Here is a 27421-nt window from a genome sequence, read left to right as displayed (position 1 = left end):
CCTCAAAACATGCAATGGCTTGCTGCTCTCACTATAACAAAGTAAATCATCAGAATATGTGCATATTTTTGTAATTAACATCCAGGTCTTTTTCGTTTTGCTGCTGCAGAAATTCCACTGCTTGACCACCCAGTCATTACACTGAATTCCCCACACACTGTGGGACGCGGCTCAGTCTAACTCTAACCTCAAACCAGAGGTGTTTACATCGTGGAAAACAGCTTGAGTTTGGATCCCAAACAAACATGATCCCAACTCCTGCAACATGAAATGTGCCCATGAAAAGCTTATAAGCACCATGAATTTCACAAACGCCTTAATAAGCCTACTGTAACGCCATGATTCCATTTCTGAACCGCATCATTTCTATTTTGTTGCGTTGCTTTGTCAGGCAGCTTTACTTTCGTTTGTGCACACACTCCAGAGCCGCGTAGAGTCTAACTAGGTTACTTATATTTGTGCGTCATGCCAAACCTTAGTCACCCAGGAGTTAATTCATCCGTTACCGTAGCCATGTATAGTAACACGTTAACTGTAACATTGGCATGTCGTCCCTACATGTAACACGCTTGTGGAGTAAACGAGTAAGGTGATTCAGACCTGGCTAATTTTGGCACAGCTCCTAGCAGGCGAGTTGTGCCTCGGGTTAAGTGATTGAAGCCGGATTTTTTGTTGAATAGGCTCCGTTATGGTGTGAACGTTAATCTGGAAATGGAAAATGGGCATTTCTGTGCAGGATTCCAACTCCGCTTACGACAGGTAGAATCTATATCAACTGATGGCGTTAACATTATCTCATGTATGATATCTAGTTAGCATGGCAGCTAACTAGCTTGCCCAGTTAAACGTAACTTTGATACTTTTGTGCAGGACAAAACGGACAAAGTTGACAACACTAACCACAAATACAAACGTGCTCACAAACTGTAACTTTAATCTCTGAGCCGTTTTGTTTATATTGTGTTTGATTAAATAATGTCATGGTGTCTAAGTTAGTCAACTATATTAACGTTAGCACCCGGCTAATCAGGCAACTTGCTGACGTGAACAACTTGCTGGCTTACCCTGTAACATTAGAAAGCCAATGATGCATTTACTAGGTAATGTTAACTAACGTACTGTTAAAGTAAGTTCGTAGTTCAGACCCCACTTTTTCGAGTAGCAATGCCTTTTCTCGACTGACTGACTGACTGCAGTAACATTTTCAAACTCAGCTGCCTGTCACAGTATCTTGTCTGATGTAATTTTATGTTGTGAAGTAGGGTAAACATCTGGTTGACACGCACTGTAAGCCAAGGCTTCTCCCCATCATACAATCATCAAAGGTTTTTTTTGTTGTTGATATGAATTGTGTAGAAGGCATTGTTCTAAGTTAATCTTGATAGATGATGTAAAAATGTATTAGGCAAATCTTATGTTTATGTTGCTTCATGGGTTTTAATGCAGGTTTGAAAATTGGTTGGAAATGCAGGGTTGGAAATTAACCTTTTAAAATTGTGAATAGGCTATCTACCAGCCACTGATAGACAAATGGTCAGAATGACATTCAATAATAGATTATTAATTTGAGTCTGAAATTAGGCCTAGCTGGTATGCTTTGGTGGCCCTATCAGCTGACTAGAGCCTGGATCTATGCCAGCTCAGGGCCAGACCTGGGCCACAGCCAGCCAGTGTAGTGGTGGGAGGCAGCTGAATCATGCAACATTTAAATGAGCTTTGTGGGAGTGTTTGTGTCAGCTGCCAGCCTTGCCTTTATATTCTGTGTGAAAGTTTGCAAACAGATTCTGTGTGCATGTTTGTCTCTCTCTCTCTCTCTCTCTCTGTTTCTGTAGAGCTTCCCTCACTGGTAGCTGGTGACGGTCCATCCCGGTGTGACCTGCTGCATCTCTGAAGATGTCCCTTCGCCTCGTCCTGGTCTTCCTGTGGGCTCTGGTTGGCTGCTGCCGCTCTGCCCATCAGGGCACCGGCACCAGCGGCATCGATATCGCCGCCAACCTGGGCAGTGTCCTGCCCATGCTGTCACGGCCAGCGAACGCCAGCCGCATCTTCTATGGGGTGATGTTTGACGCGGGCAGCACGGGAACACGCATCCACATCTACACCTTCATCCAGTCCGGGCCAGGTGAGAAAGAGGAGGAGGAGTAGGGAGAGCAGGCATCTGTATGGCACCTAGATTTGTGAAGTCGTTCCTTTAATGCTACATTTCTCAGTACACAGTAATGAAGAGCTTAAGTGGTTGCAGGAAAGAAGAAGGTTTCAGTTTGCAGTGTATGCAGACAGACGTTCTCACCTTGGCTTTAACTCATTTCTTTGTGCTTTACACTGTAAGACAAGGGTGTGTGTGTGTGCTATCAGTATATGTAGCCGGGTTCTTTTCCCTTAAAGTACTTTACACTGTAAAGTAAAGTGCTTTAAAGTGTGTGTGTGTGTGTGTGTGTAGGAAGCATGTTTATTTGGAAGAGGCGATGCTTTCTATACCCTTGAATCTGTAAACTCACGATCGATTGCTGAACTGCTTTAATCTACTGGATTATTCAGAAGATTTGATCCCTAATGTAACTTGGAATCAAATAAAGTATATAAAATGTGTGTGTTTTTATCAGTATGTGTAGTTCTTGGGTACCCATGACTTGTGGTGGTTTGTAGCACCTTGTGTTTCTCGTCCTGGGCTCTGTGCCTGTAGGCGATGTCTGTGGCCTGTCTGTGGCCTGCTTGAGGTTTTCATTCCTGTGTGTAGCCTATCTCTCATCAGTCTCCTGGTTTTAACTTGTTTGCAGTTTTGAGTGGTAAGCTGAGCTACTATTCTGAGTGGTCCCGTTGCAATAAGTTTATGTCCTAGGCTATTACCTTTCTTTTTTCTGTTAATTCTTGGATGGGATGTTAAGCAATTTGTACTTTGGGTGTGATATATGTATGATTATACTTATTGTTGTTGTTGTTATTATTATTATTATTATTATTATTATTATTATTGTTAATGTTAATGGGTTAAATATTTGTATGCGTTGTATGTATTTGAGATAGAGAGAGCTGTATGTTGTCCTGTTTGGTTATATTGGCCGTGGGATCCAGTTTGATGTGCTGGATTATGTAGTCAGGTTTTTGACAGACAGTTTGGGCTTGAAAACAAGACCTCGCTCTTCCCTCTGAGCCTCAGTTTCCTCACAGCTAAGAAACACCAGAAAGGACAAAAAAAAAACTCTTCCTTTTCACAATACATTTTGTTTACCCAAAGTGATGTAAGGGACTCGGGGAGGAATGTAATAACAACTCTTGTTCTCTCATCATCAAATGTACATTTCCATTTCCAATGTACAGTCCTTCGCTGCCTGTTTTCCCTTTCATTTGCATCTCTGCCATCTCTTGTTTACACATCATTACTGAACCATTCTCTTAATGCAATTGTGTGTGTGTGTGTGTGTGTGTGTGTGTGTGTGTGTGTGTGTGTGTGTGTGTGTGTGTGTGTTTTTAATGTTGTTCATGCATTTCATCTCTCAGACGTGCTGCCCGTTCTGGATAATGAAATGTTCCATTCTGTTAAACCTGGTCTGTCTGCGTTTGCCGACAGGCCTGAGATTGTAAGTTCACAATGACTGTCATTATACATTACGGCCAGGGATCTTTTTCTGTCTCAGACCACTAATGCACTATTAAGGCTAAACATAACATAACACAGCTCAGTTTATTAAGTATTTAGTCTTAATTTAGATCTGTGTGGATTAATGTATGTGTGCAGCTGTGTGTCGAGGCTGTTTCATCATGTGTGTTTTGCATATTTGCATAATGTTTGTATAGATAGATAGATACTTTATTGATCCCCAGGGGAAATTCAAGGAAATTGTATGTGTGTGAATGTGCGTTAATACACATAAAAATGTTTGTACCCATTTGTGTTTTGGTATGCATATATAGTACATATGCTGCTTATGCACAATTAAAGATCTATGCTTCTGTGTGTGTGCGCCCGCATATGAATGTGGGTTTGTTTTTGTGTGCGTGCAAGTGTATGTATGCTTGATTTTGTAAGCATTAAAATGTGTGTTTATCTGCGTGTTTAGTATATATAATATATACTGTATACATTCATATAGATATATATGTGTATGGATGTGTTTTCGTGTGTGTGTGTGTGTGTAGGCTGGAGAGACGGTGCGGCAGCTGCTGCGTGTGGCTAAGAAGACGGTTCCGCGTCTGGAGTGGAAAAGAACCCCCGTGGTTCTAAGAGCAACTGCCGGCCTGCGGCTCCTTCCCGCCAAGAAAGCCCAGGCCCTGCTGGATGAGGTACTGGGGTGTAGAGAACCGGAAATGGGGAGGGTTCTACTGGAAAAGAAAATGAAGGGTGGGGACTGGTGAGAACCTTGTGATGGGTTCTACTGGACGAGTTTCAGAAGAGAACCAGTGGTAGGGAGAACCGGAGATGGGTTGGGATCTACTGGGTGAGGTATGGGAGATGGGTGGGGTGGGCTGGGTGTTGAAAACGGGCTGGGTTCTGCATGACATGTTACCAGAGAGGGCCAGGTTTCTAAAAGGTGAAAGGTATAGGTCCTTAAAGCACGTTTAACGGTTGCAGTCAACCGTTTACAAAGTGGTGATGCTACCTGCTGTACCACCCCCCCATACTGCATGTAATTATTATTAATTATACTTATTATGATTCATTATACTTAAAGTTATCACTTTTTAATATTTAGGGATTACAGTATTTATTAATTTTGAAAGCCCTGAGATGTAATATTTGTCCATGTCACGATTCAGCTGTAGTGGTCTTTCTCTGGTCTCCCAGGTCCAGGACGCCTTTGATGAATCACCTTTCCTGGTACCAGAGGACAGCGTCACCATCATGGATGGCACCGATGAAGGTAAGGCAGAGAACTGTTGACCAGGACACACTTTTAGCCTTGATGTGGCACAAGTCCGTCCGGACATGTGTTGAGCCTGAGTAAGCTATTTTTAGTGTGCTTGCTTTAGCAAAGACCTATGTTTTTCGGCCATATTGGCTTTTCAGGCATATTGGATTTTATCGTGAACTAAACAAAATTTTTACAGGTCACATATATCTTCATGAAACTTTGGGCTCTGTTTTGGCGATCAGAAACGGATGGTCAGAGGCGTAGAAGTTTACATTAGGTGACATTAAAGGCATGCCCAGGCCACATTAACTAATTTAATGGCGCGTTTGTTTATGTGTTCAAACATTGGGCGCTTTTGGTGGAACAGGGTTGTTCATATGTTTCTTAATCAGTCATGGGTGTGTTTTGGGTGTAACAAAAAGCAAATGATGTTCGAATGACTGAATAAAATTTCTAAGGGTATTTATCCTGCAGAGGAGTTGCTGCTTACATCTCGTGACATCTTCAACTGTGCTTTCTATGCGCCTTTCGCTATAGACCAGATTTTTCTTGGTCAGTGGCATAATGATTTTTAGAGTGTGTAAGATAGCGATTTTTAGATCATGCACCAGACCACACCTTAATTGATAATTACCACACCCCTGGGTGCAAGGTTTGATAATAGTGGAGCGCATGGCGAAAAATCATCACATTACTGAGTGTAAGATAAGAATAAGCCTTGCGTCGTGCATTGTGTCACCTTGCGCCGGGTGCACTAAAGTTACTAGAACGACTTGATTTTCAAAAGAGTTCACCCGTCAAAGTCAATCAAAATCAGCGGCAAAGCCGTCAAACAGGAAGTAAGTCATATCTCAGCAACAGTTTCATGTATCAAAACCAAACTTGGTACAGGGACTCTGTAATGAGGCACATACAATTTGGTGCCCTTTGACCTGTAGGGGGCTCTGCAATTAACAAAGCTGCATTAATCTGTACCTAATTTTTTTTACTTTGAAAAATTAGGTACAGTTGGAATCCTTGGATCAAGCGGAGTTCAATGCGCCCTCTGCCACTGTCTGTGTGTGTTGGTGAACTGCACCTACGTAAACACACTGCGGTTTCTCGAATATGCAGTCTAGTGGGTTTTTTTTGCGGAAACATGTTTGCCGAGGTTAAGTCGCTAAGCTCCTAATAACCTCTCCTGTCAGTAGCTGTGTTTGTGGGCTCAAAGTGGCGCCACAGCCATCCACTTCATCACAAACTCGCCATAATGTCTCTGGATTACCCAGAATGCCAAGCGCTGGAGACGACACAGCAGAAAACGGGCTCCTTTAGGACTGTCCTGTCATGTGGGTGTGCGTCTCAGAATGTGTAATTACATGAGTTTGTGTGAGTGTAAGTAAGGTGTGGTGTTTGTGGGCACTGGATGGCTCATCAGCGTTTTTATAAGATATAAGATAAGCTGAGACCGCGTCTTTGTACCTGTGAAATTGGACTGAGGTTGCAAATCAGCGTTTTTACATCGTTGCAAAAATGCACCTGTTAAGCACTTAATCTGATGTTAAACCACTTGTAAACAAACAGGGATGTGACTTGTTCATTAATGTTGTTTGGCGATATTATAGCTTTTGTGCGCTTGTGTGTGATTTTAAACCACAAGTTTTTTTTTCATCTTTCCCCTGTAGGAATCCTAGCCTGGGTGACGCTGAACTACCTGACAGGTGAGTCATCAGTGCTGACGCAGGCAAACACACAAGCTTGCAAACCAACAGAGCAATTCAGCTTTAACCGTTTAACGTAGAAACTTCGTTCAAACTTTGTAACGTAGGTCTTGAAAAGGACACGTGGGGAATGTATTTTTCACTTTTGTAAACTTTATACTTTTTGAGATATTAATAAAAAACAAGCTTATTTTTCCCCATAGACTTAACATGGGCTGATGACATCACAATGGGCTAGTTAACTTGATTTGCACCTGTATCAACTTCCAGCTGCTCACTACTAGGACCCATCAAAGGGCCAGTTAAACTGATTGCACCTGTATCAACTGCTTTCTGCTTAACTAGGCCAACTCTCTCTGTGTCTCTCCATTCTACAAGGATATAAGGCACATTCCATCCAACTTTCTATCCATTCATCCTCTTCAAACCATTCACTCATCCACCCATTAAACTATCCACCAACATCCATTAAATAATCTGCCTATCAACATCCATTCAACTTTCTGTCTATCAACATCCATTACACTATCTAAATTCAACTTTTAAACTATATACTCTGTCTCAGGCTTTAAGCATACAATCTGGCTCTATTAAGACTACAGATTCTGTTCCTATTTCCTCTGCCCACAACTGTTTCAAAATAAATGTCCTCACTACAATAATTCACTATTAAATAATTTAACTATTTAAACTACTCAACTATTTAACTGTTTAGACATTTCAACTGTCAGTTGTTATCAACTATGACTCCTGCTAACTGTTTCCAAATATAAGTTTGTTTTGCATTTTATGTTAATATACAGAATATTTATATTTTCATGCACTGGTAATTTCCTCGAAATTACATTTTCTAGTTTACTATAGCTGACCCTGCCTCCTGGCTCCCCAAAATGCCGCATCATGTGAACAGATCAGCAGGCCGGCAAATTTTCACCTCGCTTTCAGACACAAAAAGACGGCAAAAAGACATCCCCTCTTCCCGCAAATTTAGCGTGATCACTGTGTGAAAAGGTCTTATGTCTGTACATTTAATGTGTTGGTAGAATCGTTTAATAAAGGCACAGATAAATAAGTGAATGGTTTTAAATGTGCTTGTGCAGGTCACATGCAGACGATGAGTGAAAACACGGTGGGGATCCTGGATCTCGGCGGGGGATCCACTCAGATCACTTTCCTCCCCAAACGCAAGGTTAGTTTGGTCACTTTCCTCCCCAAACGCAAGGTTAGTTTGGTCACTTCCCTCCCCAAACGCAAGGTTAGTTTGGTCACTTCCCTCCCCAAACGCAAGGTTAGTTTGGTCACTTCCCTCCCCAAACACAAGGTTAGTTTGGTCACTTTCCTCCCCAAGGTTAGTTGAGCAATTGCTCCGCTTATCTTTCTGTGTCCGGAATGTGGAAACCAAGTTGTGCATGATGGCTTTGCAAAGATGTTGCGTCATGTGCAAGTGATGCTGTGCATACGGCTGTGCAGTAGTTGTTGCACTGTGTGTAAAAAGAGTTCCTGTTTTCATCAATTTCCTGTTTGTTTTCACAGAAAACTACTGAAAGTGCGCCTGAAGACCACACAGCAAAGTTTGATCTCATAAACACTACATATGAGCTCTATACCCATAGGTAAGACATTAACTGCATAACGTTGTTGTTGACCTAAGGACAGTAGTCATGTGATATATTCATTCATACTTTAACCCCATAATAACTCAGTCCTGGGTGACTTGTCAAATTGACTTTACAAACAGGGTCAGCGAATAAAACAGGGAAAGCCGCTGTAATCAACTTTGGCCTTATACTTTGGCCTGCATACCACTTCTTGTGTTTTCAGTACACTGTATACATTGATTACAGCTAGTCAGGGGTGACCAGTTCTGTGTTTTCAGTAAACTGTACAAATGTATTATAGCTAGTCAGGGATGACCAGTTATTGACATTGGTTCATTTTCATGGGTTGAAATGTCAACGTTGCAATTAGTTGTTGCCAACATGCCTTGGGCAGGTCCCAACGGGTTTGTTTATGTTCTTCACCGAGAGCATGTGCTTTAGTGCCTGCCATCAGGTGATTAAGAGGCTGATTAGGCAAGGAGAGGCAGCACTTCCTGTTTACATTTGTGGGCTTGGCTATTAGGGTTGCAACACTATGAGATTTTCTTGGAATGATGATTGTCTCTATTGAAAATATTATGGTTTACAGTATTATCTTAGCGTGTTTTCTTTGTCTTTAGTGTGTTTTTGCTTGTACATTTCTGGGAATGCTTCAGGATGGTGTTCCCAAACATGATCGAGCGTGTTTGATATGTTTCCTCTTTGGCAGCCCCTTCACATCTATTCAGCTTCAATTTGTTTTTCAGTGTCAGTTTAAAGCCAATGCACACAGTAAGATAAATGCATGACATGGCTTTCATACCACAGTGTTCCACCATGTCGGTATACCACTGAAACCCTAATTGCTATTGTATGTAGTGTTTCTGTAATTAACAATACTGTGTGAGATCTCCCTGAAGCAGTTGCTGACATTGAGATGAGAGAAGGACCTTTTCAGTGAGTTAATTTCCACGTACCTCATGTGCTGCTAGTTTGGATTGCCGTTTCCTGTTAGGTTCTGACATTAGGAGGCTAACGTCGTTAATGGCCACTTGAAGTAATAAGTTGCATGGAAACTAGAGTCTCCATCTACTTCACTTCACTTCACCCTATAATTTGTATTAAAGTAGCATGTGGCCTTCTTACAGAAAACTTATTTAGGAGGAGTGTGTGTCTGAGGTCATGCAAACATGTATTGGTTTGGCTTCAGTAGCAGCCATCTTGTTTCCTACTGTGAGCAATTTCTCCCAACAACACCAAACAACATACAGAACAAACACGCATGTTAGCTTACACATTTATAATGAGACAGCAAGGAAACTGAGGAGTCAGTGCATCACCAATCCCTGTAATAGTAGTGGTAGTAGGCCAGACCTAGGCGCTATTACGTATCTAGATATGGCACTGTAGAATGGTTGGGGGGGGGCATAGAAAAGTTTGAGAACCTGTGGCCTAAAACAATATTGGTGATTACATGTTAGATCTGAAGTGAAATGGGTCGCGATCTGTCATTTTTAAAAAGTGGGCCCCGGCCGTGGCGCGACTGGCTGGGGCACCTGCACCGTACGCCACCGACCCAGGTTCCATTCCCAGCCCGTGGTCCCTTCTGGATCCCACCCGACTCTCTCTCCCACTAGCCTCCTGTCATTCTTCACTGTCCTGCCATTAAAGGCATAAAAAGGCCAATATATATATATATATATATATATATATATAAAAAGTTTGGGAAACACTGATCTAATGTGTTCTCCCAGAACTGTATATAGATAAAAGATGAGTAGTGTTATCCATAACTGAACCATAAGTCCAGCACTAAGCGATTAGTGTATCTGTGTGTGTACTGTAGCAAGTAAAAATTGCGCTCCTGGTAACAGTCTGGTGCATCACGGGTGAGGATCCTTTTTACTGTATCTGTGTGTGTGTGTCTTTTCAGCTACCTGGGGAATGGAATCAAAGCGGCTCGTCTGGCTGCGCTGGGTGCATTGGGAGCTGAAGGTAATTGGAATCTTGAGTGTTTCTCATCACCACTGCTTTCATGTCTGCCGTCGTCGACTAACGCACACACACTCCCTATCTATCCTGTTACACACACACACTCTACACATACACGGGAGGTCATCACACACTCGTGCACACTCTATCGCCCCGGCGGACGCTCTTGCCTCCGCTGACCCGACACACACACACACTCTGTCCTCTGCGCAGTGTGTGCGTGCGTGTGTGTGTGCCCGCGTGCTCTCGGGAGTCTGTAGGGGAGTTTTTCTCAGTGTAGTTGAAGTTCATGAACGATTAGATTCAGCAGTGCCACTGGAAGCATCTTCAGCCCTAGCCAAGAATATCCTTGATATTACACCACCTTTCATTAGAGTGTAAGTGTTAAGTTACAATCATGATGTCATATATTGTGTGACAAGGCACACTTAAAGACACTGAAAGAATATTTCTGTAGTCTAAAGCCTTTCATTATGGTGTAAGTGTAGTCTAACAGACTGAGTGGTTTGAAGAGTCGAGTCACTCTGACACTGCATGACATCAGGTTTAAATAGTGGCCCGGACTCAGCGTAATAAGGACTGGGGTTGGTCAACCTTCCACTTAGCTGATCCTGCTTTGCGTCACCATTGTTCATTGGAAAGGTCAGATCAGATGAGTAAGCAATCTGTAACTGTGTGTGTGTGTGTGTGTGTGTGTGTGTGTGTGTTTTCTCTCTAAGGTCTAGAGTGGAGGGTGTTTCAGAGCACCTGCCTGCCTAAGAAGTTCAGGGAAGACTGGAGTTTTGGTGGCCTCACCTATAAAATCAGTGGCATTCCTGATGGTGAGTACTGCTCGACTCTTTCAACTTTCACATCTCTCTCTCTCTCTCTCTCCCTCTTCCTCTCTCTCTCTCTCTCTCTCTCTCTCTCTCTCTCTTTCTCTCTTTCTCTCTTTCTCTTCAAGTCCCATATACATTTAATGCAGGTCCCCTTTGGAGCAATTGCTTATTCTGATAGTGATTTAGGTCTGACGTACATCCTACAGACACAAGGCAGTTATTCTTTAAATGATACACCAGCTTGGTTGTTTTGTTTGATCATAGGCTTCCTGTCTAATCGCTTTCAAGTAATCTAAGTCCAATTTGCTTCTCATCTGCTGTGTTTTTCCTGTTGTAGTCCAATCACATGCCTAGCTCTTTTGTGCCTGTCCAATCACACGCCTCTCTTTCGTGGCTGTCCAATCCTGCCTGATTGATTAATCACCCACTATGTGGATACTGTTTTTTAGAATTGATTAAGTCGATTGATTTAGAATAGATTAAGTTTTATTTAGTATAATTTGTATTTTAGTATATTAGTATATTCTTTATCTTCTACAGTCCTTATTGCTTAGTTGTGTTTTTTATATTATATACTTTTAATTACTTTTTCTGCTGTTAGTGAATGTGTGTGTGTATGTTGTCTGTATGCTACTGTGACCTTGAATTTCCCCTAGGGATCAATTATCTATCTGTCTGTCTGTCTGTCTGTCTGTCGCCTCTCTCTTATGTGCCTGTCCAATCATGCTCCTGTGTTTGTCCTGTGCTAGGGTACGCTAACTACCGGCTGTGCTACCAGGAGATGGAGCACGTGGTGAAGGGCATCGTGCATCAGCCCTATGGGCTCAAGGACTCCAGCGTCTTCTACGCCTTCTCCTACTACTTCGACATCGCTGTGGCAGCTGGCCTCATAGGTGTGTGTGTGTGTGTGTTATATCAGTGTTACAGTGTGTGTTCTACATTAGGGTTTGCACTCTTGTGGAGGCAGGCCTCAGATGTGTGTGTGTGTGTGTGTGTGTGTGTGTGTGTCTGTGTCTGACATCAGTGTTAGGGTGTGTGTGTTCTGTTCCGTATTAGGGGGTGTGTACACCGGAGGCAGGCCACGGTAGGCAGAATTCAGGCATGGGCTGGGTTGTGTTTATGTATAACTGCTTCAAATATGTAGATAACTTCAGGCACATTTTTGTGTGTGTGTGCTTTAAGTCCCTGATACGTCAGTGTCAGCAAATTAAGACATCTCTTTGTGATCACACCCAGAAATGAAATGAGATGGCTTTAAGTAGAGCCTTTTTGGTGCACACAATAGGTACAGTAAGCTCTTACCAAATCTTTTTGGAACTCTAACAAACAAACTTCTGGATGAAGATTTGAAACGCTTTACTCAGTTCCAAAGAAACTACATGTCTGTGTCGTTAAACACTGACTCCAACAGCAGAGCTATTAGTAGTGTTCAACAGCACAAGCAGTTAAAAAGTGCAATAGGAGGGGCATTGATTGGATTATGAACTTTAGTTTTTTGTACCCATTTGGTATTTTGGAAATTATTATTTTTAAATACAATATTTTATTCTTTCAGTGTGAACTGTGTCTTGTCACACAATATATGTATAACTGTCACTTAACACTTAAACTCTAATGAAAGGTTGTGTAATATCAAGGAGATTCTTGGCTAGGGCTGAAGATGTTTGCAGTGGCATTGTCGAGTCTAATCATTCATCAACTTCAACATCACTGAGAAAAACACCCCTACAGAACACATAAACATACACACACACTCACTCACTCTCTCTCTCTCTCTCTCTCTCTCTCTCTCTCGCTCACACACTCACACTTACACAGTGTGTTCTATGTAAGCTGTATTTGATGTGTGTGTGTGTGTGTGTGTGCGTGTGTGTCCTGTGTTTGGTAGATGAGAGACAAGGTGGGATGGTGAAGGTCCAAGACTACAAGAGGCGAGCCAAAGAAGGTGAGTATGGACCCTTTCAGGAGAGTTCCATTATCAGCATCATAGTTGGCCCCACAAGACTTCCTTTTCAACATTCCATATGTTATCTTAATGTAGAGGAAGTAGATTGGGGCCCAAATAGAACGTTCAAGCATTGTTTTTGTTTTTATTGTTGAAAGGGTCTATGGACCCTTTCAGGAGAGTTCCATTATCAGCATCATAGTTGGCCCCACAAGACTTCCTTTTCAACATTCCATATGTTATCTTAATGTAGAGGAAGTAGATTGGGGCCCAAATAGAACGTTCAAGCATTGTTTTTGTTTTTATTGTTGAAAGGGTCTATACACACAATCTCTCTCTCTCTCACTCACTCCTCACTGCCTCTGACTCAGACCCCACCTGTATTCAGCCTACTATTAACATTGCAGGACTTGTCTGCATAATTTCCTAGAGGTTGAGCAATATGTATTATTCATGTATTGTTTCGTATATTATTTATTTACACAGCAGAATATAATAGTCAGGGATTTGCTAGGCATTTTCCTAAGTGATTATGTGCTTTGGATGCAATGGTGCTTAGTGCTTTGTTGGCCTAAGAAAATAGATCCCTGCTCAGAGCACTCAACAGCCTGCGCTTGGCTGTCAAACAACTTTGTGTCTTTGTAGTTTATTGATGATATGAAAGGTTGTAGATTTTTCATCTTCCTGAAAGCAGTAATTTTTTCTATCTGTGGGAGCTCTAGTTAAATGTCACACATTGCCTTTAATGGTGAGAGAGCTGTACTGTTTGTTCAACAAGGTTGAGGGCTTATCTTGACTCTTATCTTCCTTCCCTTCCAGTTTGCAACAAAATGGCCAAGTATCGCTTGGAGAGTCCTTTTCTCTGCATGGACATCACCTACATCACCTGCCTGCTGAAAGATGGCTTCGGCTTCAGAGACAACACTGCATTACAGGTGAATAGACCCCGTTGGTCATGATTGTAGTGCTGTGAAACCATAGAGCCTTGAGAGACCAATCCATTGGGCATGACCTGTCACTTTCAAAAGCTGCCCTCTATTGATGGCAGAGGAGTTATCTCCTTTGGGCTTCTTCAGCAGCTCAGAATTCAATGTAGTGAATATTGGGGGAGAGAGTAGCAAGTCAGATCCATATCCCGATCGAGAGGCTCTCGCCAAAGGTCAAGAGTGAAGGCGGCCTCATCGATTGTAGGCAGTAATGGGCACGAAGGTGAGAAACTCTGACTGAATGTCCTATCATGTAATTGCTCTAACTGTGCAGCGAAAAGACTCTCACTTATTAGCCAATCTACTAGCCTGACGAGCCAGACCCACATTAAAGGGGTGGTTCAGGATTTTGGACATGGGACCTCATTTCCAAGTAAGCAAGTGTGATATTTATCAGTGGAGACCGTTTTCAACACGTTTCATCCAGTCGTTCTAATTGCAGAGTTCGCAGGTGCTAGGCTAGCGCAAGTCACCGGTATGTGCTAGCCTGCCACTAAAAACAGTCTTACCTACTCCAAAGGACACTCGAGGCAAATTCCAGACAATCGATGTAAATGTCTGTGTTGAATAGTGTAAGAAATACAACTACCCTCGCATCGCGTTGCAATAGTTATACTTTGTTCCCTGAAGTTGGTAGTAGTCATTTTGCATCTCAGCGGCGGACTGATATTACCAAGGCTACTACTAGGTATCCCCATTGGAGTGCGCTTTACTGTTTACTTTTTGGCGCAGTACTACTAACTGGAGCAAGTATAATTCCGCCACTGCTAAGACACTAGTCCCTCAAAATGTAATGCGATCGTTGAAATGCAAGGATAGAATAATGTTAGAAATAAAACTATCAATACAGACATTTACATCGATAGTCTGGCGTTATAATTTATTTGCCTTGGGTGTACTTTGGAGTGGGTAAGACTGTTTTTAGTGGCAGGCTAGCACATACCGTTGACTTGCGCTAGCCTAGCACCTGCGAACTCTGCAATTAGAAGGACTGGATGAAACGTGTTGAAAACGGTCTCCACAGATAAATATCACACTTGCTTACTTGGAAATGAGGTCCTATGTCCAAAATCCTGAACCACCCCTTTAAAATGTAGGGTCTGGGCACTCACCGTTCGCAGTGCTCAGTCCGAGAGGTGGGATAATCAGTTGTCTTTCAAATTCCCTCTGCACGCAATAGGACAGCGGCAGCGCTATGAGTCCCATGCATTTCCCACCAGCAGAGCTAGTTGGCTAGTTCAAACGTTTGCCAACTTAATAAAAGCTTAACTCGTGTCACACTGTTCGCCAACAGCAACATCCATCTTATTTGTTTTCAAGTAGCAGGGAATTCAAGCCAAACCGTTGCAACTCTGCCATCAATCATTATGTTAAGCCCACCTAACGACTCGATTTCATTGGCCTGATTGAGTTTCGATTTCTGGAGCTCACAAGCCAATGGAGAGTTGTTAGACTAGCCCTGGCAGCAAATGTAATTTGCTGCCGCTAGGGGCGCGTCTAGATTTCTAGGCTACCAATCTACCTCTAGGCTACCAATCTACTAATCTAGCGAAAAAACTCACTAATTAATCGTTCTACTTGTGCAGCAAAACACTCACTAATTAATCGATCTACCTGTTTAGCGAAAACACTCTCTCAAGGTGCTTGCACACGCTTGCATTGATGCAGTGCAGGAGATGCAATGGGCTTTTGTCATCCGTTGCCGAAGTGAATTGTCGCTCCCATCGCGTTGCTATGCTCCAGTCAAAAAGTTGAGAAATGTTCAACTTTTGCTGATGTCAACGGACATCTACGCAAGGCATCAGCCAATCAAATTACGGTTATGCTTCAAGGTATACGCCATAGCACACACCCCCGACTGTCGGGAAAACCCACTGCCATGCAGTAACGCAACACAAGCGTGTGAATCTAGGGTCACTGATCAGCCGATCTATCTGTGCAGCTAAAACACTCTCTCACTAATTAGCCGATCTCTCGGGCTGAAGAGTCGTGCTATTAGTGAATAAATGGCACAGATACATAGAAGAACTTTTACTTTCTAAAGCTGGGTTTCCCCATGTCTGTTCCTATGTGAGGTAACCCTATCAAATCATAATGAATGTGGTACAATAAAATGATGAAAACTGAACGAATACTGAAAGAATTTTGTTCTATCCCTCCCTCTCTCTCCCACGTCTCTATTGTGTAGCTGACTAAGAAGGTGAATGGTGTGGAGACCAGCTGGGCTTTGGGCGCCATTTTGGAACACTTCCAGAGCATCAAAATCCACCAGGGCCATGCCTCCCCAGACAGCAGCGCACTTGCACACCGCTGATGGGCCCTTGGCCTGGGGCATCAGCTGGGTCAGACTCTTAACCCTTAAAGGAGTACCGTCACACTGGTGTGACGGGAATGTTGGGAAATTAACATTCTAAAGAATATCTGGGTTCATTGAATTCAACATAGAATTTTAGAACCTTCAATTGTTGCGGAACTTAGAATGTTCAAAAACCTACACCTTTAAGGGTTAATACTCACAACATCTCCCAACGTAACGGGTATCACTTAACACACAGGGTACACGTATATGTGTGTGTGTGTGTGTGTGTGTTTGTGTAGATTAAAGTGTTTGTAAGATAAGCCATGATAACACATTGACTTTCAATACACTTAAGGCTGTTTGCTTTACTTTTAATGGCTCAAAGGTCTATATGATAAATGTAAGCATTTATCTTACAAAGTCTTGCCATGTATAATTGAAACAGGATGTCGGTCTTTTCTGACACTCATAATGACAAGTTATTGATGAATTATTGTTTTGTGAACATCTGTGAAACCAGAATTTTAGTTTTCTTTTTAGGATGAGATTGAAAACTATGGAATGCAATTGTGCCTTTTTAGAATAGACTTGTAGATACACTGCATCTAATTCGTTTTTATCTCTGGTAGCATACAAAATAGGCATCTGTTAGCTAGCTAAGGGCAGTTAATTGAAAATGTAGGGTTTGGAGACACATCACTTACGCCATTGCTGGACTCTGTTCCCAATATCATGGTACTGTTACTTCTATTCAGTTAGTGCAGCTTTCAAGACTTTTCCCGAAGTCTTTACTAGGTCCCTGAGGCTGGAGTTTTATGTTTACAGGGCAACTTTTGCTCACTTATGCTAATCTGAGACAAACTACTTCAATTACTATATTGGCCTGAACTGTTTTTGTATGGATTTGGGTCTTAACAGGTGCAGGTTTGCTATCACTGTTGTGCTTTAGCAATACTGTATTGCTTTACATTCATGCTGTTAAAACATTCTTGGACTAATTGTTCTAGATGGAAACTGAAATAAGGAACCACTGCTGGTCATACATTTAAAAAAGAAATAATTACTTCTAGCAAGTTTTTATGGATTCAGGTCTTAATAGGTGCTGGTCTCATCACTGTTGCTTCAGGTTATTTATAATAGAACAAATGATCACTGGAGACAAATTATATATTTACAGGTGCTTTTGGATTTATTAAAACTTCATTTGTGTTACCACACCATGTCTTCGGACCTCACTGAATCATTTCAACTACAGTGTGGGAGGAGAAGTGTTTGTACAAATCTTATTATGTTTATTTTTTATGGCAAAACCCCTAAAACACAGAGTTGAAAATGGCATATCTACATGAATGAGTGAGTGAGCTTTCTACAGTGACTGCATATATACAAAAGCCCAGGGCTAGAGCAGAGCCACTACGTCCTCGCCATAGGAATGACCTCCCGTCGTCATGGAGACCAGGTCATGGGGCGGAGAGAGCACCACCACCGAGTCTGAGGAGAAAACACAAACCACATAAGTTAGAGGGGTGGTGTCACAACACCCAAAACTCTACCGGGGAGATGGATCCACATGCGGCACAAAGCAATTAACAAATTAACAAGGCTGGCGGATAAAACATCACTGCACCACCATGAGCCAGAATGCAGATCCCATCAGCCACTGTTCTGGAATTCAGGCATGGCCTGGGTTGAAATAAAAAAACAAAAAAATGTAGATAACTTTCAGGATTTTTTGTGTGTGCGCTTTAAGGACTACATACGTCAGTGTCAGCAAATTAAGACATCTCTTCGTGATCACACCCAGAGATACAAGGATACAAGGAAGTTTATTGTCACATGCATATAGTTCCTGGAAGTAAGAAATGCAGTAAAATTATGTCTGGTGTCAGCCTATTTGTGCATTTGGGGGGGGGGGGGTAAAGAGTGCAGTAGAAGAGGGGTTTAGTAGATTAAGTGGCAAGGGCTGCATAAAAAAGGTGGGGGAGGATTGGGATTGGGTGGGGGGCACCAACAAGGAGCACCCAAGAGCAACAGGGGCCAGGAAAAACTCCAGTCCGTTGCCGAACTGAATTGTGGGTCCGTTGCGTCGCGTTTCTCCCGTCACTCGCGTTGAGAAGTTCAGCTGTTGCTGCACCGACAGACGGCACCGGCCAATCAAGCCAATCGACGAACGGCACCAACCAATCAAATTACGGTTATACTTCAAGTCATTTGCATAGCTACCGTCGGGAACACCCACTGGCATGCGTTGACGGAACGCAACTGTGTGTAGAGGCCGAAAGTGAGGGGCCAGCTGTGTTAGTGCAGGAGGAGGGAGCGTGAGATCCTGCCTACCTTGCCCTCGCAGCATTGTGTGATGGACATTCATGGACTCCACCGTCGTCATGGTGACCATGGCATCACTGGCGGCAGCCCCGTCGGCCTCCAGGATGCTGCTGTGCGTCAGCGCCTCTCCTGAGAGGAGGGAGAGATAGCGATAGAGACACAGAATAGCAGGAGAGGGGAGAAAAGGAAAGAGGAGAGACAGGGAAAGTGCAAGAGAGAGAGAGAGGAGGGAGATGAGAATGAGAGAAAGTGACAATAGAAAGAAAGGAGAGACAGGGAAAGAGTACAAGTGAGGCAGAGAGAGAAAGCAAGAGACACAAAATAAGGAGAGAGGCAGGGAAAGAACGAGACAGAGAGAGACAGTAATTGGGTTAGAACCAAAGAGATGCTTCATGTAGACAACAACTGCTCCTGTTGCTGCCTGTCGTCATCACCACATACATCAACATGCTGCTGGGAATATAACTTTGTGTAGCCCCTACCCGTAGTGTACTGCTGGGAATATAACTTTGTGTAGCCCCTACCCGTAGTGTACTGCTGGGAATATAACTTTGTGTAGCCCCTACCCGTAGTGTACTGCTGGGAATATAACTGTGTAGCCCCTACCCGTAGTGTGGATTTTAGCCCAGTCTCTTCTCCCATCCTGGCCTACCTACGTGTCGGCTCCACTGGTTGCCAGTCAAGTCAAGCATCACATACAAGATCCTCCGGCTCACCTACAAATCTCTCCATGGACTCTCACCACAATACCTCCACCTCTACACTCAGTCACGTTCCCTGCGGTCCTCTGACAAGGACCTGTTGGCCACCCCCCGCACCAGGTTGCGGACTTTTGAGGACAGGGCTCTCTCTGCCAATGCTCCTACACTCTGGAACAGTCTACCAGTCCTGCCCATGTTCAAAAAGCACCTCAAAACATGTATTTTCACTAAGTCCTTTGACCCCTAAAAGGTTACTACTATAAAGCAAAACGGTGCCTGGGATCTATAACTAAAGACAAACAGAATATGCCAACATACGCAAGAATATCTTTAGCTGCTTTCAATACCATTGCAGGTCATGACTGAAATTAGATTCATCAGCCCCTAGCATCAGTACCTGCGTCTGCACCTTCTGAGCCGAGGGACTCCTCACCGTGGCGTTTCCTCATGTGGACGTTCCTGCTGCCGCTCTGGGAGAAGGTCTTACCACACACACTGCACTGGTGAGGCTTCTCACCTGAGGTGCCACACACACACACACACACACACACACACACACAAAAAGACACCGGTTAAAAGTGTGCTGTATGCCTCAGATGGAAGTTTCTCAGAGGGTACAAGCAGATCGGAATGCAGATTCATGATTATGGAGGTACCACTTAAATAAGTTACAGAACAAATTGAGGGCTGCGCTCTTCTCATTAAGGGGCGTTTGACTAAGGGAGGAGGTGAGTGTGCATTTGTGTGTCCCGAGTTAGAGAAGTGTGTGTGTGTGTGTGTGTGTTCTCACCTGAGTGCACCAGCATGTGCTTGCGCAGACTGGAGTACTCTGCAAATGAGCGTCCACAGTTGTCCACTTCACACAGAAATGGCTTCTCTCCTGCACGACCACACATAGACACACAAACTGCCAAGATCAATCAAATGGTCTCTAGCCCTGCACATGGCATTCTGAATCCAATGAAAATTTCACTATGGGCAGGTGGATTCTACTATTGACAGCAGACCCAACTAGAGTGGCACTTGACTTACATTAGTCTATCTAGAACTACCCTGCAATGCTTTGGGTGTCCTTGGAAGTGCCTGTCGGAAAGGTATGTTTCCTTGCTATTTTACAAGCTCATTTACAACCCTATAATTAGGCTGGGAAGTAAAATTGCCAAATTTTGCAGATATCTAGCGCCCCCTCATGGTTATCTGGCACTCACATGAATAACTAAGTGAGCTTTACGCTGATAAGACCTTTCGCAACAGGCGCCCCAAAAACTTCCTCCTGAATCACCAACTCGAGGTGGTAATGTAACATGTGGAGGGGGACGGTGATCAGAGGGATGGTTTGCGTGGAAGAGCCATGTTTCCCGTGCACGGTAGCTTTATGACCGTGCACCGAACTCTCTCTATTCCAGTGTTTGCCATACATTGACTTATTGGCCACACAATGATTTTCCAGGTTGTACTAAATTGTGCTTTAATCTGTTTTAGCATCTATAGCAATTAGCATCATAACCACGCTGTGCTAATTTGTTTAAAAACTGTTGCATTCAAGTTAATTCTGCAAACCAACCACCACAAATGGAATTTAATTATTTGGGAAACACTGTATTCCACAAATCAGCACCACTTTTTTATTAATTTTTCCATTTTACCAATTCACAAATTGAATATCTATCGATATATTTGTTCATTCACAAGTTTATTTACAGAAACCAAGATCTCCCAGATTTTTTTCAATCTTTCTTTACTTTGTCATTAAACATTCATTCACATCGTACAAGACACAATAACAATAACAATTTATTTGTACCCTTTACCCGCTCATCACACCATCAATTTAATCTGCCTTATAGAGGCCCAATGCTATGGAATGGATTACCTCCGCTACTAAGATCCATAGCCTCCCACTCACTCTTTAAAAAAACAGCTTAAAAACACCTACTTCTATCATGAATCATCTAGTCACTTCCTGCCCTCTCCATTTTGTTTCATCATTATTTTATCCATCACATCCACCTATCGAATCCATCTCTCATTCTTTCTCCATCCGTCTTTGACTAATTTCATATTTTGTCTCCTGATTTTTTCAGTTTCAGTTTTCAATTAATACTGAGTGTATCTGTACTTTTCATCCCTTGTTTGAAAAAGTTTATTTGTTAACCTTTTACAGTTGAGTAATTATTGAAAAGGGGTGGAACTCTTGTACAAGCCCTTTGGGCTTCGTTCCCTCCTTGCACCATTGATGTAAATGTGTGCTAAATAACTAAACTAAACTTAACTAAATCCAAGGTAAAACAGTTTTCCATTCCATGTCATCTTTAAGTGTGTGGTGCGGGCAACCCACCTGTGTGCGTGCGTCGGTGGTTCTTGAGGTTGCCGGCGGTGGTGAAGCGTTTACCGCAGCCGCGCTCTGGGCAGGTGAAGGGCTTCTCTCCGTTGTGTGTGCGCATGTGCACCTGCAGGCGCTGTAGCACATAGAAGCTCTTCCCACAGCCCTCTGCACCGCACCGGAATGTCCGGTCATTTCTGAACAACACACATGCGCACACACAGACACACACACACGTATCAGCAAACAAGTACCGTAGATATATCTCAAGTGGACAGCCTTAAACATGCATGTTCATGTAGGTATGATGGGAACACACAACACACACTCAGATAAGACTGAAGTTACACAAACACCAACATGCAAAATATCCCTAAAACAAAAGTATACACACACACAAACACACACCGAGGCCACCTAATATAGCATGGCTGTCGTCGCACCTGTGTGTTTTCAGGTGGTACTTGAGGTGTGCAGGCCAGGTAAAAGTCCGGTGGCAGTTCTCATACGGACACCTGAGTACCTTCTCCGCATTACCACGGTTACCACGAGACACCTGCTCTTTCTTTGGACCCTCAGACTGGTAGCCATTGAGATGTTCACCTAAGAAAATAGACAATAGAGTTCCCATTTTCAAGCTATTCTTATATTTTTAAGAGGCACTAAGCTGACCCTCTATGCACTTTGTTAACTGTTTCAATTCAGTTGTAAATTGCAGAGAGTAAATACCAATTCTCATTTATCTTCTTAATTTAAACAGATATCGCGTAATGATGTATCGGAAATAAATATTTTGCAATATATTGAGTATTGCAGAATCGGTGTATGGCCATATTATCATTATTGTGGGCAAAGTATTGTGCCGGCATCGATTTGGTGCTTACTGTTGCTGTTGGCCCTGGGGGTGGTGTTGGGTGTGTGGGGTGCTTACTGTTGCTGTTGGCCCTGGGGGTGGTGTTGGGTGTGTGGGGTGCTTACTGTTGCTGTTGGCCCTGGGGGTGGTGTTGGGTGTGTGGGGTGCTTACTGTTGCTGTTGGCCCTGGGGGTGGTGTTGGGTGTGTGGGGTGCTTACTGTTGCTGTTGGCCCTGGGGGTGGTGTTGGGTGTGTGGGGTGCTTACTGTTGCTGTTGGCCCTGGGGGTGGTGTTGGGTGTGTGGGGTGCTTACTGTTGCTGTTGGCCCTGGGGGTGGTGTTGGGTGTGTGGGGTGCTTACTGTTGCTGTTGGCCCTGGGGGTGGTGTTGGGTGTGTGGGGTGCTTACTGTTGCTGTTGGCCCTGGGGGTGGTGTTGGGTGTGTGGGGTGCTTACTGTTGCTGTTGGCCCTGGGGGTGGTGTTGGGTGTGTGGGGTGCTTACTGTTGCTGTTGGCCCTGGGGGTGGTGTTGGGTGTGTGGGGTGCTTACTGTTGCTGTTGGCCCTGGGGGTGGTGTTGGGTGTGTGGGGTGCTTACTGTTGCTGTTGGCCCTGGGGGTGGTGTTGGGTGTGTGGGGTGCTTACTGTTGCTGTTGGCCCTGGGGGTGGTGTTGGGTGTGTGGGGTGCTTACTGTTGCTGTTGGCCCTGGGGGTGGTGTTGGGTGTGTGGGGTGCTTACTGTTGCTGTTGGCCCTGGGGGTGGTGTTGGGTGTGTGGGGTGCTTACTGTTGCTGTTGGCCCTGGGGGTGGTGTTGGGTGTGTGGGGTGCTTTCTGTTGCTGTTGGCCCTGGGGGTGGTGTTGGGTGTGTGGGGTGCTTACTGTTGCTGTTGGCCCTGGGGGTGGTGTTGGGTGTGTGGGGTGGTGTTGGGTGTGTGGGGTGGTGTTGGGTGTGTGGGGTGTGTGGGGTGCTTACTGTTGCTGTTGGCCCTGGGGGTGGTGTTGGGTGTGTGGGGTGGTGTTGGGTGTGTGGGGTGGTGTTGGGTGTGTGGGGTGGTGTTGGGTGTGTGGGGTGTGTGGGGTGCTTACTGTTGCTGTTGGCCCTGGGGGTGGTGTTGGGTGTGTGGGGTGGTGTTGGGTGTGTGGGGTGTGTGGGGTGCTTACTGTTGCTGTTGGCCCTGGGGGTGGTGTTGGGTGTGTGGGGTGGTGTTGGGTGTGTGGGGTGGTGTTGGGTGTGTGGGGTGGTGTTGGGTGTGTGGGGTGGTGTTGGGTGTGTGGGGTGGTGTTGGGTGTGTGGGGTGGTGTTGGGTGTGTGGGGTGGTGTTGGGTGTGTGGGGTGGTGTTGGGTGTGTGGGGTGCTTACTGTTGCTGTTGGCCCTGGGGGTGGTGTTGGGTGTGTGGGGTGGTGTTGGGTGTGTGGGGTGGTGTTGGGTGTGTGGGGTGGTGTTGGGTGTGTGGGGTGGTGTTGGGTGTGTGGGGTGGTGTTGGGTGTGTGGGGTGGTGTTGGGTGTGTGGGGTGGTGTTGGGTGTGTGGGGTGGTGTGGGGTGGTGTGGGGTGTGTGGGGTGGTGTTGGGTGTGTGGGGTGGTGTTGGGTGTGTGGGGTGGTGTTGGGTGTGTGGGGTGGTGTTGGGTGGTGTTGGGTGGTGTTGGGTGTGTGGGGTGCTTACTGTTGCTGTTGGCCCTGGGGGTGGTGTTGGGTGTGTGGGGTGGTGTTGGGTGTGTGGGGTGGTGTTGGGTGTGTGGGGTGGTGTTGGGTGTGTGGGGTGGTGTTGGGTGTGTGGGGTGGTGTTGGGTGTGTGGGGTGGTGTTGGGTGTGTGGGGTGGTGTTGGGTGGTGTTGGGTGGTGTTGGGTGTGTGGGGTGGTGTTGGGTGGTGTTGGGTGGTGTTGGGTGTGTGGGGTGGTGTTGGGTGTGTGGGGTGCTTACTGTTGCTGTTGGCCCTGGCGTCTTTGGCATCTTTGGCCAGCTGTGCCCGCGTGGCAGCGATCAGGCTGTCGTGTGCCAGCTCCTGTACCCGCAAGTACCAGGGGGCACTTCCATCGGCCCCCTCCCCCGCTGAAATCTCCTCCTCCGCTTCATCCACCTCATCCTGCACAAACACCAGCGACTCAGCCGACGCCGCTAGACCTGAACACACACACACGCACACACACACACACACACACAGAGGTGAATAATCAGGAATCCACAGCATGGTGTAAATATGAACTTCCAATACCAATGTTGTTGAATAGTTTTAGTTCAAGAGTTTTAAGAGATCAGGCCAACTTTGTCGCACAACATCTCAAATCGCAAACTGTTATTTTGCCTGTAATTGCTTTAAGTTAAATTTCACTAACTCTACAGTCTCTCGTTGTTAAATCACTGCTGATCTCTTTCTGTCTGAATGCGGCTGTATCGCTCAAGCGTCTCGAGTTGAAGCTCTTACCCTTGGCCAGGTTTAGCAGGACGTAGGAGGTGCTGTCCTGCTGCTGCAGGTCGTGCATGATGGGCATGTGACTGGGGGCATGGTCATGGCTGAGGGGGGTAGGGGCTGGGCTGGGCACTCGCGGCTGCAGCTGCACCACCATGGTGGTGCTCCGCTCTGCCCCAAACTCAGGAAGCTCTGTGGAGCCAGTGTGACGGAGCGCACTCTCTGAGAGAGAGAGAGAGAGAGAGAGAGAGAGAGAGAGAGAGAGAGAGAGAGAGAGAGAGAGAGAGAGAGAGAGAGAGAGAGAGAGAGAGAGAGAGAGAGAGAGAGAGAGAGAGAGAGAGAGAGAGAGAGACTTTTTAGGTTTCCTTTCAGTTAAAAGGAAACCAACAAGCAATAAAAACAACCTATATTAACCCCACCCCCCCGCCACACACACACACACACAAAAATGAAAACAAAACCAGCAAAGCACAAGACAACAAAATAGAGGGAGAGAAAGAGACTCACAGAGAGAGTAGGAAGCAGAGAAAGACAGATAGATAGATAGATGGACACAGTGAGGGGCAAAGACACAGACAGAGTAAGAAGCAGAGTGACTGATACATGTGAGTGAGTGAAGGAGGAAAATGGACAGTAAAACAAACACTGAGGGATTGATGTGCTATCAGGAGTTATCTTGTGGTGGAATCAAGTGATTGTACAGATGATGTCACACAGACAGGCTGCACATCTGTCTGTCATACCATTTAGGTCTTCCTCAGCTGCCACCATGACAAGCTTTTTCACTTTACATGACATTTTGATGACTTCGCACACAAATTCACAAGCAAATGGGCCTTACATTAATTTTCCATATGTTTTCTATGAGACAAGCACATGGCAGCTGTACGGTCAGTGCCTGGCCATCAGCTGCTTCAGCAGAGAGACTGATCAGAAAGTCTAGATGAGCTGACACTGAGGGAGGGTCGCTACCTGTCAGCTGAAGCTGGCTGCATATGGAGTTATCTGCTGGCAGCGGCTGGAGAGACAGACAGGTGTTCTTCGGATCCGGCTCCTCCAGACCCTGACCAAGTGGAATGGAGGCGTTCTGCACGAACTCAACCAACAGCTATAAAAACACACAAAACATTAACGTTGCTGGATGATTGTATCAAGACAAAGCCCGTCAAGTGTTATGGGTCAGTCGCATGGTGTATTACTACTAACGTACTTTACCTCAGGCTTGGAATCAAGTTCATCAGAAAGCATGGAGTCGCCCTTTGAAGGTCTACGAGAGGCAGACAACACAAATTGAATACTTGACTGTTAAAGTTAATCCAGTCTATCCAACAGACACATAATGATGAGCCTTAACGTACCTGAACGGCTGGTCGTATCCGGAGATGTCGTGACGTGGTTTCAGACTCCTTTCATTTTGGCAGGTTAAACCTACCGGTAGAATGGTCCACGCGATGCCTTTTCAAAAACAGTGACATTTCATATTCAGACATGTAAAAAAACAATAAAACTGTAGAACAACTACAGTTGTAAACTTCTCATAGGCAAAGTAAACAGCATCATAGGTGGCTAACTGGTTAGCTCGCTAGTCAACTAAGTTAGTTAGCTAGCGAGCTAACTAGCTAGCTATAAGTAAAAGTGATAGTAACGTTAGCCCATAAGTGCACGTTTGATATTTCTTGTGCATATCTATGAACAAAGATAACTTCAATGTCTTACTCATAACTTGTATTAGGGGAAAACAGCAAACGACCCGGCATTTCTACTTCCCAGTTAGCTAGCATAACTAGGTTAGCTAGAATAGCTTGTTATTGGTTGTGACGTTAAAAGAAGAGAAGTTAACGTTATGGGTAAATGTGAACAGCCAGATGTGCAACTCAATTCAACTCAACAGCTACCGGTGGCTGACGTTGACAGTCATTCACGGTGTTTTCAAATCTACCTGGATATGAAAAATGTGCGTTTGTAATGGCTTTACAATCAAGTAATTACAATATTTCACCGTGTGTGAAGTTAGCCTTGTTAAGGCAGTCAGCTAGTAGGGTAGCTTACTGGCTAGCTACTAGCCCCAGAGGTAGTCAAATCTACAGTCAAAGGTTTGTTGACTTAATTACATCAAAAGTGAAACATAACCCAATTGGTATAGGGTCTACATACACACATTACAACAGGTACTTGTTAAAAAATGCATATCTTACCCTTCTTCCCATCAGCAAACAATAACAGTGAAGTTATACAGACAGGGATGTTACTTCCGCTTTGGACTGAAGCAGGTTCTGATTGAGTGAAATATTTGATACTGAGCTTAGCTCTACGCCTAGCTGGTTAGCGTCGACGCCAACCTTGTTGTTTCTACTGCCACCTACTGGTCAATTCTTTGAAGGGCCATTTGCCTTTGTGTGTTTGTGGTTTGTGTGTGTGCTTGTGTGGCACGACATCCATGCTCCCCAAATGACCATCAGTAGGCCTAGCCTATGAGAACATTATGTTAACCTACTGGCAAACCAAATTTCAACTGCATCCTTTTCCACTGCAATCAAGCGCAAATAAATACCTCACACAAGTTTTTAGTAAAACTGTTGGCCACATATATTATTACCTTCTGCACATAAAGCACAGATTGCAGACGTTTACTTTGCTGTATCAA

The 27421-nt window shown here is 44.5% G+C and overlaps 3 protein-coding genes across 5 annotated transcripts in view; 2 read left to right on the top strand and 1 right to left on the bottom strand.

Annotated features, from left to right (window-relative positions):
- aldh6a1 (aldehyde dehydrogenase 6 family, member A1) overlaps positions 1–11935 on the top strand; it is a 34711-nt gene extending 22776 nt beyond the window's left edge. The window contains exon 13 of the transcript XR_006032278.1: positions 11912–11935. The gene's annotated coding sequence lies outside the window, so the exon portion shown is untranslated. The remainder of the gene's footprint in view (positions 1–11911) is intronic.
- Positions 399–17384, top strand: LOC121711303 (ectonucleoside triphosphate diphosphohydrolase 5-like). 2 transcript variants are annotated; one of them, XM_042094779.1, is made up of 15 exons: positions 399–759; positions 1833–2122; positions 3499–3578; positions 4138–4281; positions 4784–4859; positions 6515–6550; positions 7651–7739; positions 8084–8163; positions 10061–10122; positions 10839–10940; positions 11687–11830; positions 12826–12882; positions 13702–13817; positions 16057–16231; positions 16384–17384. In XM_042094779.1, exons 2-14 carry the CDS (start codon positions 1894–1896, stop codon positions 16180–16182), a joined length of 1341 nt encoding a protein of 446 aa, XP_041950713.1. In that variant the 5' UTR covers positions 399–759; positions 1833–1893; the 3' UTR covers positions 16183–16231; positions 16384–17384. The 2 variants fall into 2 exon arrangements, with proteins under 2 accessions (XP_041950713.1, XP_041950712.1); XM_042094778.1 differs by having other exon boundaries at positions 16057–17384.
- Positions 17331–27079, bottom strand: znf410 (zinc finger protein 410). Of its 2 annotated transcripts, XM_042094776.1 has the most exons (12): positions 26973–27079; positions 26136–26232; positions 25993–26044; positions 25750–25885; positions 24793–24999; positions 24291–24491; positions 21960–22119; positions 21532–21713; positions 19984–20073; positions 19591–19710; positions 18502–18621; positions 17331–17658 (listed from the first exon to the last, which is right to left on the bottom strand). In XM_042094776.1, exons 3-12 carry the CDS (start codon positions 26023–26025, stop codon positions 17567–17569), a joined length of 1341 nt encoding a protein of 446 aa, XP_041950710.1. In that variant the 5' UTR covers positions 26026–26044; positions 26136–26232; positions 26973–27079; the 3' UTR covers positions 17331–17566. The 2 variants fall into 2 exon arrangements, with proteins under 2 accessions (XP_041950710.1, XP_041950711.1); XM_042094777.1 differs by lacking the exons at positions 17331–17658; positions 18502–18621 and adding an exon at positions 18807–19380.
- Between the last annotated feature and the right edge of the window lie 342 nt (positions 27080–27421).

The sequence above is a fragment of the Alosa sapidissima genome, chromosome 6, assembly GCF_018492685.1.
Source record: "Alosa sapidissima isolate fAloSap1 chromosome 6, fAloSap1.pri, whole genome shotgun sequence".
In the NCBI taxonomy this organism is placed as follows: domain Eukaryota; kingdom Metazoa; phylum Chordata; class Actinopteri; order Clupeiformes; family Clupeidae; genus Alosa; species Alosa sapidissima.
The sequence above is the reverse complement of the archived record's forward strand: the minus strand, read 5'-3'. Positions and strand labels throughout refer to the sequence as shown.